Raw genomic sequence first — 12,370 nt, 5'->3', positions numbered from 1 at the left:
TTCACGAAGCGGTTTGGCACGGTCTAGCAAATCTGAAGAACGCATGACCCCTTACTTGGCAAGGCCTCTCCTACGGGCCTCAGAGAAACGGGCTGCCGACAGCACACCACGCGTACAGTAACACTCACGACAGCCCCAAACTAAGGACCATTCAAACGTCCCCGACAGGAGAACGCGTAACTTAGTGTGTTCGTGGTCCGCAACACTACGCGGCTACGCACGTGAACAAAATTTACCAAAGCAGAGCTAAACGAAAGGAGACCTGAGAGTACACGTGACACGGTCTGGTTCCTTTCATACAAAATACAAAAACTGACAAAACCCTACTACTGTATTGTTCAGGGAGCTACAGATGAACACGTACGTGGCAAACCGTGAAGGGGGGCGGGGGGGAAAGGCAACGAGTCCGTTTTCATGAAAGAACAGGGATTTCCCGCCGAGGAAGACACGGGGCTGCGGTGGGGCGGGCGCGGCGGCGCCTCCGCTGTCGGGCCAACCGGACGGTGCCGCACCTGCTACATTTCAAAACAACTCGTGCTTTCTTCCTCGGCGGGATTTCCTGAACTGCCGACACCGTTCCCGAGAGCTCCCCCGTGTGGCGACATTCGGTCAGGAGTAGAGCTTTGGGCACCAGACACTGAGCGGCGACGGCTCTTCCTTGTGCCCGGAAGTGCAGCCGCGTCAGGAAATGAGAGGCGAAGGAGCGCCTCCCAACGTCAACTGTGAAGCTTCCTGCCTGGGAGGCGGTTTTCCAAACACAGACCCAAAGCCTAAGATGTCCCTAAGGCGCGGGGATGGAGCAGTCTTGGGCTGGGTAGTGATATCCAGAGGGCGACCCATCATCCCCTCACTAGAGAGCCCCAACTTGATTTCCTTTAGGCCTCTGCTGATACCGCCACAAGGTGCCAGTTAGAGTTGCATAAGAAACCAAGCAACATTTTGACTCACAGAATAAACTGGAAGGTAAATGAAAAAGGCTGTCCGGTTATAAAAATAAAATTGAATTTGACAAAAATGAACAGATTACACCACGATATACCAGAAAGAAATGGCTCATACTAACAGTACCAAATGCTTTGCCAGTTATTTAACATTATAAAATGGAAGGGTAACTAATCCAGAGAACTTTAAAAATTCAAAACTTTTAGTAATTTAGACATGGAATAATAGTCTAATCTTTCAGTTCAACTGGACCCTTCCAAACTGGTTGGCTCGCAAAATTAAGCAACGAAAAGGAGTATTTCTGTTACTGTCATACTAGATAAAATAAAACGAATCCAGTCCTCAAATTCAGGATTGATTAATGTCATTATATAAAGTCAAAACCTAAAAGTTAACTATCAATGAGTTTTCAAAATTCATTCTATTTATCATGATTAAAATTTCTTCAGTGATGAGAAACAACTTCTTTCGTTAACTGGATAATATAAAGAAATACTGAAAAAGTAAAAGCTGAAAAGAGTTAATGCCTTTGCCCTATTTATTAACCACTTTTTTCATATATAACATAGCCAAACAAAGAAGCATTTTACTCCCATTAATTCAGTGACGGTATTTCATTAATTATTTTTTAAATTATTTTAGAAAGAGCATACACATCTGTGAGTGGGGGAAACGGGTAGAGGGAGAAAACGAGAGAGCGAGAGAGAGAGAGAGAGAGAGAGAGCGAGCGCACGCGCGTGCAAGTGGGGGAAACAGGGAGAGAAAGAATCTGAAGCAGGCTCCATGCTGAGCAGGAGGGCTTGACACAGGTCAATCCCATGACCCTGGGATCGTGACCTGAGGGATAAAGAGTCAGACGCTCAACCGACTGAGCCACCCAGGCACCCCTATAAATCATTTTTCAAATGAAGGGGTTTTTTTTCAATTTTTTAAATGTTTATTTATTTTTGAGAGAGACAGAGCGAGCGAGCCCTCAATGAAGTTTTAAACTGTAGGGGCATTAACTTGAAACACAGCAATCAACAGTAATAGCAAAATAAAAGATGGTGACAGGGACGAAGCATGGCCTAGTAATGAGCCAAAAAAAGAACGGGTGTTATAGACGTCTGCATCTACCTTCCTATGGGGCCGTCTGCTGTTCCCTGCACCTCTAAAGACCAAAGCACTTATCCACCATGACTGGGATTATCTTGAAGCCAGCTGGCATGTTTGTGTCATGGAGACTGTTGTACCTCCCAATGTGGAGCTCAGAATCTAGCAAATACTCAAGCTTTGGATGAAGAATACACAGAAAAATTATTCACTATGCTAAATAACTTTTAAGTGTCATGATTTTCTAAATTCAGCTACCAGCCAAGAACCCTACAAAATTTAAGTGATTGGGGGGCGCCTGGATGGCTCAGTTGGTTAAGTGTCCAACTTTGGCCTCAGGTCACGATCTCAAGCTTTGTGAGTTCAAGTCCGGCATCGGGCTCCGTGCTGGCAGTGCAGAGCCTCCTTGGGATTCTCTCTCTGTCTCTCCTTCTTGCTCTCTGCCCCTCCCCCACTTGCACGTGCGCTTGCTCTCTAAATAAATAAATAAATAAATAAATTTAAGTAATCATAACGAAAATCTAGTTAAGTATGATTTAGAAGGGCGGAAATCCTGCCTGCCTCATCTTCATATCCCAAATAATGCACAGAATAATGCCTAATACAGTAAACACTCATTATATTTATTTCTTCAATAGTGGTAAGTATTTTCAAAAACAAGCCATTAAAAGCGGAATCAGTGTGTGTGTTTGGGGTGGAGAGGAGTGTGGGACAGAAATTATGGGGAGACATTTTACTCAAAGGAAGAATTTAGAACTACCGTAGCACCCAACAATGCTTAAACACAGGCTAGAAGAGATACCGTCAAGATAGGTGTGGTAAGGTGGGAGGGCTAAAGATGGCTTGGGGGCGCCTGGGTGGCTCAGCCGGTCAGGCATCCAGCTTCGGCGGCTCAGGCTCAGGTCATGATCTCACAGTTTGTGGGTCTGAGCCCCGCACTGGGCTCTGTGCTGGCAGCTCGGAGCCTGGAACCTGCTTCGGATTCTGTGTCTCCTCTCTCTGCCCCTCCCCCCATCTCAAAAACGAACTTTAAAAAAAAAAAAAGATGGCAGCTTGAGACTTCCAACTCCAAACCTGAATGGCTTCCTTTTAAGGTCACAGATTAATATATAACTACCTAACAAGTCAAACAGCTGTAACTTATATCATGCATTATTTTTATGAAAATAATCTTACCTTTTTCATGAAACTTGTGTCTTGTCTACAAATTTTTTCTCTTTTTATCTTTAGGTCAGCTACATCTGGTATTATTCTAGAGACAACAGATCAATTTTTCATGAATAGCACATTTAGTTATAAAATCGTACCTTCTAGGGCATATCATAGTTAGTTATACTCAGGAATTTGAGCTTTTCAACACATTTCAATGAGCATTTGAAATAAGCCTATATGTAATGATACTACTGAATTACCAACCTCAATTAAGGGGAATTTCATAAAATCATCTTGACTCCTGTCATTCCTAAGTTTAAAGCAAAGCCAAGATAAAAGTCACATAACTAGCGATTACTAATAGACGAGATCTCTGCAAATACATTAAAAGACCTTTAAACATTTGTTCTCTTAATTAATAATTAAATTGCCTCAATACCAATTAAACTTTGACTAAATCTTAAAAATCTTAGATTAAAAAAATCACAATATTAAATACATTAAATTTAAAAACATTATCATTAAGCCTATTTCAAAATGGCCCAATACCTGATCCCTCGAAGTTTTGCCCTGTTGTCATGGCGATCCATGAGGTTATGCATTACTTCCAAGACTAACTGTCTGAGTTCATAGTCTTCCATGAGGGATGGTGATAACAAAGGATCCAGAAAAGACCCAGGCAGTGCAGTAACAATTGTCTTTGCTTTATATCCAGAGGTTACCTGATTACAGGGAGGAAAAACAAAGCAACAAAAAACCTTTGTCATGAATCCTTCTTTGATAAAATGCTCAAACTGTTTTATAAGAACCATAAACTTAGGGAAACAGCAATTATGAACATAAGCCTGAATGAAAAACAAAGAGGAAATTTCTAAGGTAGTGAGGATTGTACTGAATTTACAAAAATACCACAATGAAGAGAATAAAATTAATACAAGCACATGCTTACCATGTGCCAGGCACGAATCTAAAGATGTACTGTATGAGTATTAACCTCATCTTCTCCTCATCCCTATGAGGCAAGCATCAGTGTGTACCCCCATTTGGTGAAGAAAAGAGGCTCAGAGAGGGTTAAGAATCTATGGGACAGGTAGTCAGTACTAAATGGACACAAGGTATTAGGTAGCAAATAGTACAGGTAAGACCTCAAAATTTTAAATTTAAATTGGCAAATTTTTCTTCTAAAGTAAACAGTTTAGGTTAACAGGAATACATTTTTATTTTGGAAAGCTGTACTTTATTCATTACTTGCTCTGACATTTCCGGATGTTATCTCCATGTTCCAAATTTAAAGCTTTTAAAGAGAAAATACTTAAATGCTATTAAACATTTTAGCCATACCACATAGACATTCATTCGGGTGACTAAGTGGTACAATTAGGATTAGAGACAAGATGATTTATTCAGGGTACTTGTTTTTAATGAAAAGGCTTAAAAACAAAAGAAATTCCAGGTGGGGAATCTCTACATTCAGGATTACAAATACGAACATCTGACATTTACATTTGGGCACTTACTACAATTTGAGGTGATTTTATTTATTTTTAAATGTTTATTTATTTATTGAGAGAGACAGAGAGACAGTGAGAGGGAGGGAGGGAGGGAGAGAAAGAGGGAGGGAGAGAAAGAGGGAGGGAGAGAGGGGAACGTGGGCAAGAGAAGGAAAGAGAATCCCAAGCAGGTTCCACACTCAGCTCAGAGGCCAACACTGGGCTCGATCTCACCAACGGCGAGATCACGACCTGAGCCGAAATCAGGAGTCAGAGGCTTAACTGACTGAGCCACCCAGGCGTCCCTCGGACGGAGGTGATTTTATAAGTAAGCAAGGAAATTGGTAGGACAACTGCTACCCACCTAGAAAAGTTAAAAATATATCCAAGTCTCACATCACAGACAAAAATCAACTTCAAAGATGCAGCTATGGAAAACTAAATTTTAGGGGCACCTGGGTGGCTCAGGTGGTTAAGTGTCTGATTCTGATTTCGGTTTAGGTCATCATCTCATAGTTTGTGCGACTGAGCCCCACACTGGGCTTTGCTCTGACAGCATGGATCCTGCCTGAGATTCTCTCTCTCTTTCTCTGCCCCTCCTCTGTTTGCTCTTAAGCATGCACTTTCTCTCTCTCTCCCCCTCTCTCTCTCTCAAAATAAATTTTAAAAAAAAGAGCCAAATTTGAGAAACTTTTATAAAAAAATATAAACAAAATGCATTAGTATCATAAGAGGGGGTAAGGGTTCTTTTTTTTTTTTAATTTTTTTAATGTTTTTATTTATTTTTGAGACACAGAGAGACAGAGCATGAGCAGGGGAGGGGCAGAGAGAGAGGGAGACACAGAATCCAAAGCAGGCTCCAGGCTCTGAGCCGTCTGCACAGAGCCCAATGCAGGGCTCAAACCCACGGACTGTGAGATCATGACCTGAGCTGAAGTCGAACGCCCAACTGACTGAGCCACCCAGGCGCCCCGAGGAGGTAAGGGTTCTTAAACAGCATACAAATAAGAAGGCACAAAACATATGAAAGGACTGATAAATGTTGGCATATTTTGAAAACTTCTGTAAGGCAAGCACAATAACCAGAATTAAAAATGAAACTCAAAAGATATTCCTAATCTCTAGGTATGAAATATTTCTTTTAAAAAATGGGATCATGTGTATAATGAAGATTTCCTAAAACAGATTTTAAAGATATTTAAAGATAAAGATTTGGAAAGGACACACATTCCAAATAATCAGCTCCTAGTTTGTTCTAGATAGTCAAATCAAAGATGAAAATAATTACTATAAAATATTCAGAGGACTTCACATATTAGGTATGCTTTTCCTTTTTAGCTATTTATAGCTGAATTGCTATCCAAACAAGAAGTCATTATTTGGTCAGTGTACGAAAGAAACGGCCTGATTTGTAACAAGAACATGGTTTCACATTCGAGTTCTAGTCTTCAGCTCCAAGCCTCTGGGCCCAAGCATCTTTGTGTATGAAACACAATACTTCCTACCCTTTATATGTTTTGTCATTGTGGAGGTCAAAATAAGATGATAGAAGTGAGGAATAAACAGTAAAAGAATAAAATAAAATATTTAAGAATACAAGCCATAGGGAAAAGACTAACCATAAATAGATAGTATCTTACAGTACAAGAAAATGTTGATAACGTCAAGCTGTTCTTTTAACCTCTTCAATAATGGAAGTGTATTCTTCACTTATCTTAAATGCCTTACCATAAGTAAAGATCTCAGCAACATTATCTGAATCCGCCTGGTTCCCAAATCCCTAAGATATACAAAATACTGGTATTATCTTATTAATAGTTATCGACATTAACATTATTTCCTTTATTGGTTAATTTTAAAACTCTATTTTGGTTACAGACTGTTTTCATACTAGCTAAAGTCATGGCTCACTTTATATTCAAGTCAATTTCATATAAATTAAAGAGTTCTACGTAAAACACAAACACAAAAATTCAAACAGAAATTAAAAAGCTATTAGCTAGCTCTCAAAGAAAACAGACCAATAATGTAATGATATTCAATCATATGAGCCCACAATGAAACAACCCCAGTTAAAAGATGCTACCAATTGGAGAATGTATTTATCTTGAATATAACTGACATAGTAACTATTTAACATGTATCAATAAGCAGGAACGGACAGATGATTCAAAAAAAGAGCTAACAACTGGAAAGGGTTATCTAATTAATGGTCAAAGAAATACAAATCAAATTGAGACTATCATTTCTTTATTAAATTAAAAACACAAAAATATTTACAAACTAAAGCTGTAGCATGTTGTAAAATCAAATCAAACTATAAAATGAGGAAGCCAAAACATATGATCTTTAAAATCACTCTCTGTTCTAAAATTCTAGAATAAGTCAACATTCTGGCAAAAGCGACATTCATCTTTAAAATTATGACAGGAAATCTGAAGTGTTACCCTACATCACGTAGGTACATAGATAATGTCCAAGCTAAATAAACCTTCAACCTAGTCAATATAAGACATAGAAAACTTGAGAATGTATGATATATTGAAAACTGATTCTAAAATCACACAATGCTGATGCAACTGGTTAGCAATCTAGTGCCATAAAAACAATGTTTTCCACAGGGTTTTTATTACTAATGATTAAAAAAAAACATTTTATAACATCACAATGAAATTAAACCCAAGATTAAATTAAAATTTAGAGATTGAGAACTAGGAAAACTACATAATCATACCCTAGTTGACTGATATCCAAAGTGTGAGTGGATGTTCCAAAAACGGGTACTTTTCCCATAATGAACATCATGATTTCTGACCTCTGATAATCTGGTAGGTTACTTCCAAAAAATCCTATGAAAATATTAGGATCAAGTTAGGATAAATCTTACACATTGAAAAGGTTATTTTTCCATAATACAAATCATAACACATTTTTAATCAAAGCTTTCAATATGTGGTAAAACAATGTCTTTCGGTTACATATAACACTAAAAATATTTTTTTTTAATTTTTTAGTTTTATTTTTGAGAGAGAGAGAGAGAGGGACAGAGTGCGAGAGGGGGAGGGGCGAGGGTGGGTGGGACACCGAATCTGAAGCAGGCTCCAGGCTCTGAGCTATAGGCACAGAGCCTGACATGGGTCTCGAAGTCACGGACCATGTGATCATGACCTGAGTTGAAGTCGGACACTTAACCGACTGAGCCACCCAGGTGCCCCTAACTCCAAAGGTATTCTAATTTCTTTTGTCCAAAATCACTTAATCGTGTATAGTAGAAGATGTGCAGTACAGACTAATACTTAGATAAAACACTAAATGTCTGACAGTCTTTTTCATATAGTTTACAGTGGCAAACCATCATCGATTTTAGTTGGACCTTTAGAAAAAGGACGGAAAAAAAAAAACCTTTGGTAGTATGTCTGATGAAATTCTTGTTTGCATATTGTGAGCTTAACTTCTTTTTCTGGTAAGGAAGTCAGTAATTAGGCCAATTTTGGTAATTTTGGTGAAGAAGTAAAAAATTTGGTCACTACTTTGGCTTCCTAAAAATTGCTGAGATGTTGTAGAATGTCATTACAAAGAACCAGATTTACATTTTAACCCAGTGGGTTAATTCAATACGTATAACTCAACTAATGCAAAAAAATAGTAATAACTTATTTACTTGTCATTTTTCTCATGCACTCTTAGGTCTTGTGGATATTTTAAATTTATCTGCTGTGGCTTTTAATGGTTTAAAAGACTTAAGTAAGACATTTAGTTATCACTTACTCAAACTTCAAACTTTGTTGTTTCTTTGAAAGACCAGAACAGGTATCAAATCATGCTAGTTTTGTTCAGTTCTTAAAATGCAACATAATCATTATAAAAACCTTCTCATTTTTAATATTTCTTGAAGAATAGTTTCCCAATTTAACTCTTCAGTTTCTATTACTGGAATTTACAAACTATGCAAACTCAAACTGTTCTATTTATCATCTGATTGGATCTGGGGAATAAAGTCCTTCCCCATTATCATACACTTCAGCAATCAAAAATCTCATGATCTTAACACTGCTCAATCTATATAAAGTATATCATTCTAATACTTCAAGAGCACATATTTAAGAGGTATTTGGATCCTCACACAACCTGATGAGTCTAGGTACTGTTATGAACCTTCATTGCCTCTCATGGAAATGAGGAAATGAGAGGTTTAGCCCTCAAACAAAAAAAAATTACACACCTAACATTAAGGCCTGGGTGAGGGCTATTCATTTCCAAAAAAGCCCATGTTATTATTACACACTCCTCCCTCCCTGTAAGGTCCTTTAACTTTCCAAGAACCCAATTAGATATGTTCCTAATCACCGTATAAAAACAGACACTGATTTTCTGTTCCAAGCAAGCCAGTCATTACCACAAGGGCAGGAAGTCTCCAACATACTCAACTGGGAGGACAGTCCTGAAAGGAACTCATTCTCTGTAGCCACTGTTTGTATCTGAACCCAGCAGAAGTGCTAAGGAGCCCCCAGGAGGAACATGGCAGGGAGCTGCACTCTTGATTACCATAAAAAAAGGAGCTGACAACAGCCTCGCATTCTCAAGTGCCAAAGGCACAGCAGCCCTGCTTCCTAGTCCAACAGCATGATCCACGTGACCTGATAAGTACCAGAGTACTGAGAACTTCTCAAAGAAAATATTGAGGAAATCAGAAGTGTGACTGAATACAAATCTTACTCACCGTGCCACACTGCATTTCTTTTCTCTCATGTTTTAATTTTCATGTTATTCTGAATGTGTTATATCACAGAAATATTGCTTGTGTCTGCTGTATATTTATTTTGTAACAAAGTACTTGAAAAACAATAAATTAAATATTTTAGAGTGAAACAGTAACACTGAATTAGTCAGAAGTCACAATTTAATTAATTCTGTGAAAACAAGAATTGATTTGATATACTATCTTAAAATATCACAAAAAATCCGGGGTGCCTGGGTGACTCAGTCGGGTAACTGTCCCACTCTGGCTCAGGTCACGATCTCCTGGATCCAGAGTACAAGCCCCACATCGTGCTGTGTGCTGACAGCCCGGAGCCTGGAGCCTGCTTCAGATTCTGTGTCTCCCTCTGTCCCTCTGCCCTTCCCCTGCTCGCACTCTGCAACCCCCTCTCTCTCAAAAACAAATAAATGTTAAAAAAAATAGATCATAAAAATCCATAAACAAGCCAAATAAATTTAAGAGTCATCATAAAAGCTAGGTTTACCATACACTGATCAAATTGCTTTAAGCAACATCTAGAATGTCTCTGCTGTATTGAGATGCCATGGTAATTAATACTGGCCTCCATTCTATTTGGTCTTTTCACTCCCCCAAATCTTAAGCACCTACTATGTGTCAGTGTGTTGAATAAGACACACATGGGCCTTGCCCTCATGAAGACGATTCCCACGCACATCATAAAATCACAGCTAGGTGAAACAGGTACTACACCAAACAGATGAACCATATTCATCCACAAGGGGAGAGTCACATGCATCACAAAGCCCTAGTACAGGGCCTGGTGTATATACACGCTCAACAGTTAAGTGCAGAATGCAGACCCATAATGCACATATGCATGTCCATAAAACTTTAGAAATAAAACAAAAAAATAAACTTTGTATTAAACATTCCAAAGGACTATTATAAATATAAGTAGCCTACTCTAAGGGAAATTACCCAGAAAGAAGGCACAACCGGGGCTCCAGAATAAATTTATATATGACTCTATTTTTAGCAGAAACCATTAGTAACCATCAGAAATTAGGTGCTAAGTCCCAGAAACAAAACTCAATTTTGAAATTATTATAGCAATCACACAGTTACATTAAAACGTATTTCATATGTCTTTTGATTCTAAATTCTAAAGATATTAGGAGGAGGTTAAAGTAGAATAGGAATTTGCTTACTTTACTTTGTATTTATTTTTTTTTTTAATTTTTTGTTTTCAACGTTTATTTATTTTTGGGACAGAGAGAGACAGAACATGAACGGGGGAGGGGCAGAGAGAGAGGGAGACACAGAATCGGAAACAGGCTCCAGGCTCCGAGCCATCAGCCCAGAGCCTGACGCGGGGCTCGAACTCACGGACCACAAGATCGTGACCTGGCTGAAGTCGGGCGCTTAACCGACTGTGCCACCCAGGCGCCCCTTTACTTTGTATTTAAATACAGTCAGATCATTTTATTTCCCCCCCAAAATTCTCATGGCTGTTTAAAAGTTTTATTTATTTATTTATTTATTTATTTATTTATTTATTTATTTATTTTATGAATGAATGAATGAGAGCACAAGTTGGGGAGGGGCAGAGAAAGGCGGACAGAGGATCTCAAGCAAGCTCTGTGCTGTGCTGACAGCAGTGAGCCCGATGTGGGGCTTGAACTCACGAACTGTGAGATCACGAGGAGCCGAAGTCGGACGCTCAACCAACTGAGCCACCCAGGTGTACCATGTTTTTTGTTTTTTTTTTTTGAAGTTCTTTATTCTTTTACCCTTTGTACATTAACCATGTTTAACAACAACAACAACAACAACAACAACAACAACAAAAGACATATGAATTTAAAGCCCAGGGTGTCAGTGAGTACCAGATCTTGGTTTCTAATATCATTCTTCACTAAAAGAAACCACAGCTCTTTGAGAAATGATGGATCCCATGGCTGGGGCAAGAAATATAAAATGAGTCGTTAACAGATTAAACCAGTAAGGCGGTGCTCAAAAGAAATGGGATGTTACCAAGACCTGGAAAGAGGGGAGTTCCCATTGGCCAAATCTGGGACAACTTCAGCACCAAGATGTAATAATACAGAATGAATTATGCAGCATGAAAACACAAGTCCGTAAGCTCATACCAACAAAGATATAAATACCTGCACTCCTACCTACATACACAGGGGAGAAAAAAGGACCGCTCACCACAGAACACAGAGTGCCACCTGACAGACCATCCACTTGCAACATTACGGTAAAGACTGGTTCAGTAGGAAGGATGAATGGTTACTAAATTCAGGGGGAGGTCTGGGTGAAAAGCAGAACATCTGCATGGTCTAAAAGTATATGCTCAGAGACCGTTTATAATTTGCAAGGATAAAAACGGAAACCGTAGAGCAGAGAGACAGAACACTTTGAGTGATCAAAACGAACATCACCAATGACTAGCAAAAGCACACTGTGCACCTCTGTATGTAACATTCTGAGAAGAACTTTCTCTCTTATGGAGCATCCAACCAGAAATGCACAGACAAACTTAACCATGGGCAAACACTGGACAAACCCAAATGGGAAATTTTTTTTTCTTTTTACAAAGGGGGTGGTGTACAGTTAAAAACTCGCATTTCATAAATGAAAAGTTCCAGGCTAAAGGAACTAAAGAAATATTAGAAATAAATGCAATTTATGATCCTAGGCTGAATCCTAGACCTAAGGAAAAACATGCTCTGAAGGACATTAGGTCAAATGACAAAACTGAAATATATAAGTTTGATTATAGTACTGCGCCAATGTTAAATTTATTGACGTTAATAACTGTACTCTGGTTATATAAGAAAAATATCTTATTTTTTGGAAAAATACTCTGTGGTAAAAGGCCATAGTGTATATGCACTTAATATCTAATGGGTTAGGGAAAAAAAAATAAAGATGTACGTACCTACCTCTCTCTACATGTCTATGTTTG

At 38.7% G+C, this 12,370-nt stretch overlaps 1 protein-coding gene across 4 annotated transcripts in view; it reads right to left on the bottom strand.

The window, feature by feature from the left end:
- The window catches only part of EFR3A (EFR3 homolog A), a 67,734-nt gene that overhangs the window by 30,579 nt on the left and 24,785 nt on the right, over positions 1 to 12,370 (bottom strand). For all 4 annotated transcript variants that reach the window (XM_040494446.1, XM_040494444.1, XM_040494445.1 and 1 more), the window contains exons 10-13: positions 7,411 to 7,525; positions 6,405 to 6,456; positions 3,736 to 3,908; positions 3,211 to 3,286 (exon numbers count right to left, since the gene is read on the bottom strand). In XM_040494446.1, the coding sequence (XP_040350380.1) occupies positions 3,211 to 3,286; positions 3,736 to 3,908; positions 6,405 to 6,456; positions 7,411 to 7,525 (416 nt within the window). The remainder of the gene's footprint in view (positions 1 to 3,210; positions 3,287 to 3,735; positions 3,909 to 6,404; positions 6,457 to 7,410; positions 7,526 to 12,370) is intronic.

Source organism: Herpailurus yagouaroundi, unplaced genomic scaffold (assembly GCF_014898765.1).
Source record: "Herpailurus yagouaroundi ecotype Mexico unplaced genomic scaffold, PumYag 186, whole genome shotgun sequence".
NCBI classification, from domain to species: domain Eukaryota; kingdom Metazoa; phylum Chordata; class Mammalia; order Carnivora; family Felidae; genus Herpailurus; species Herpailurus yagouaroundi.
This window is presented reverse-complemented; position numbering and strand designations above follow the sequence as displayed.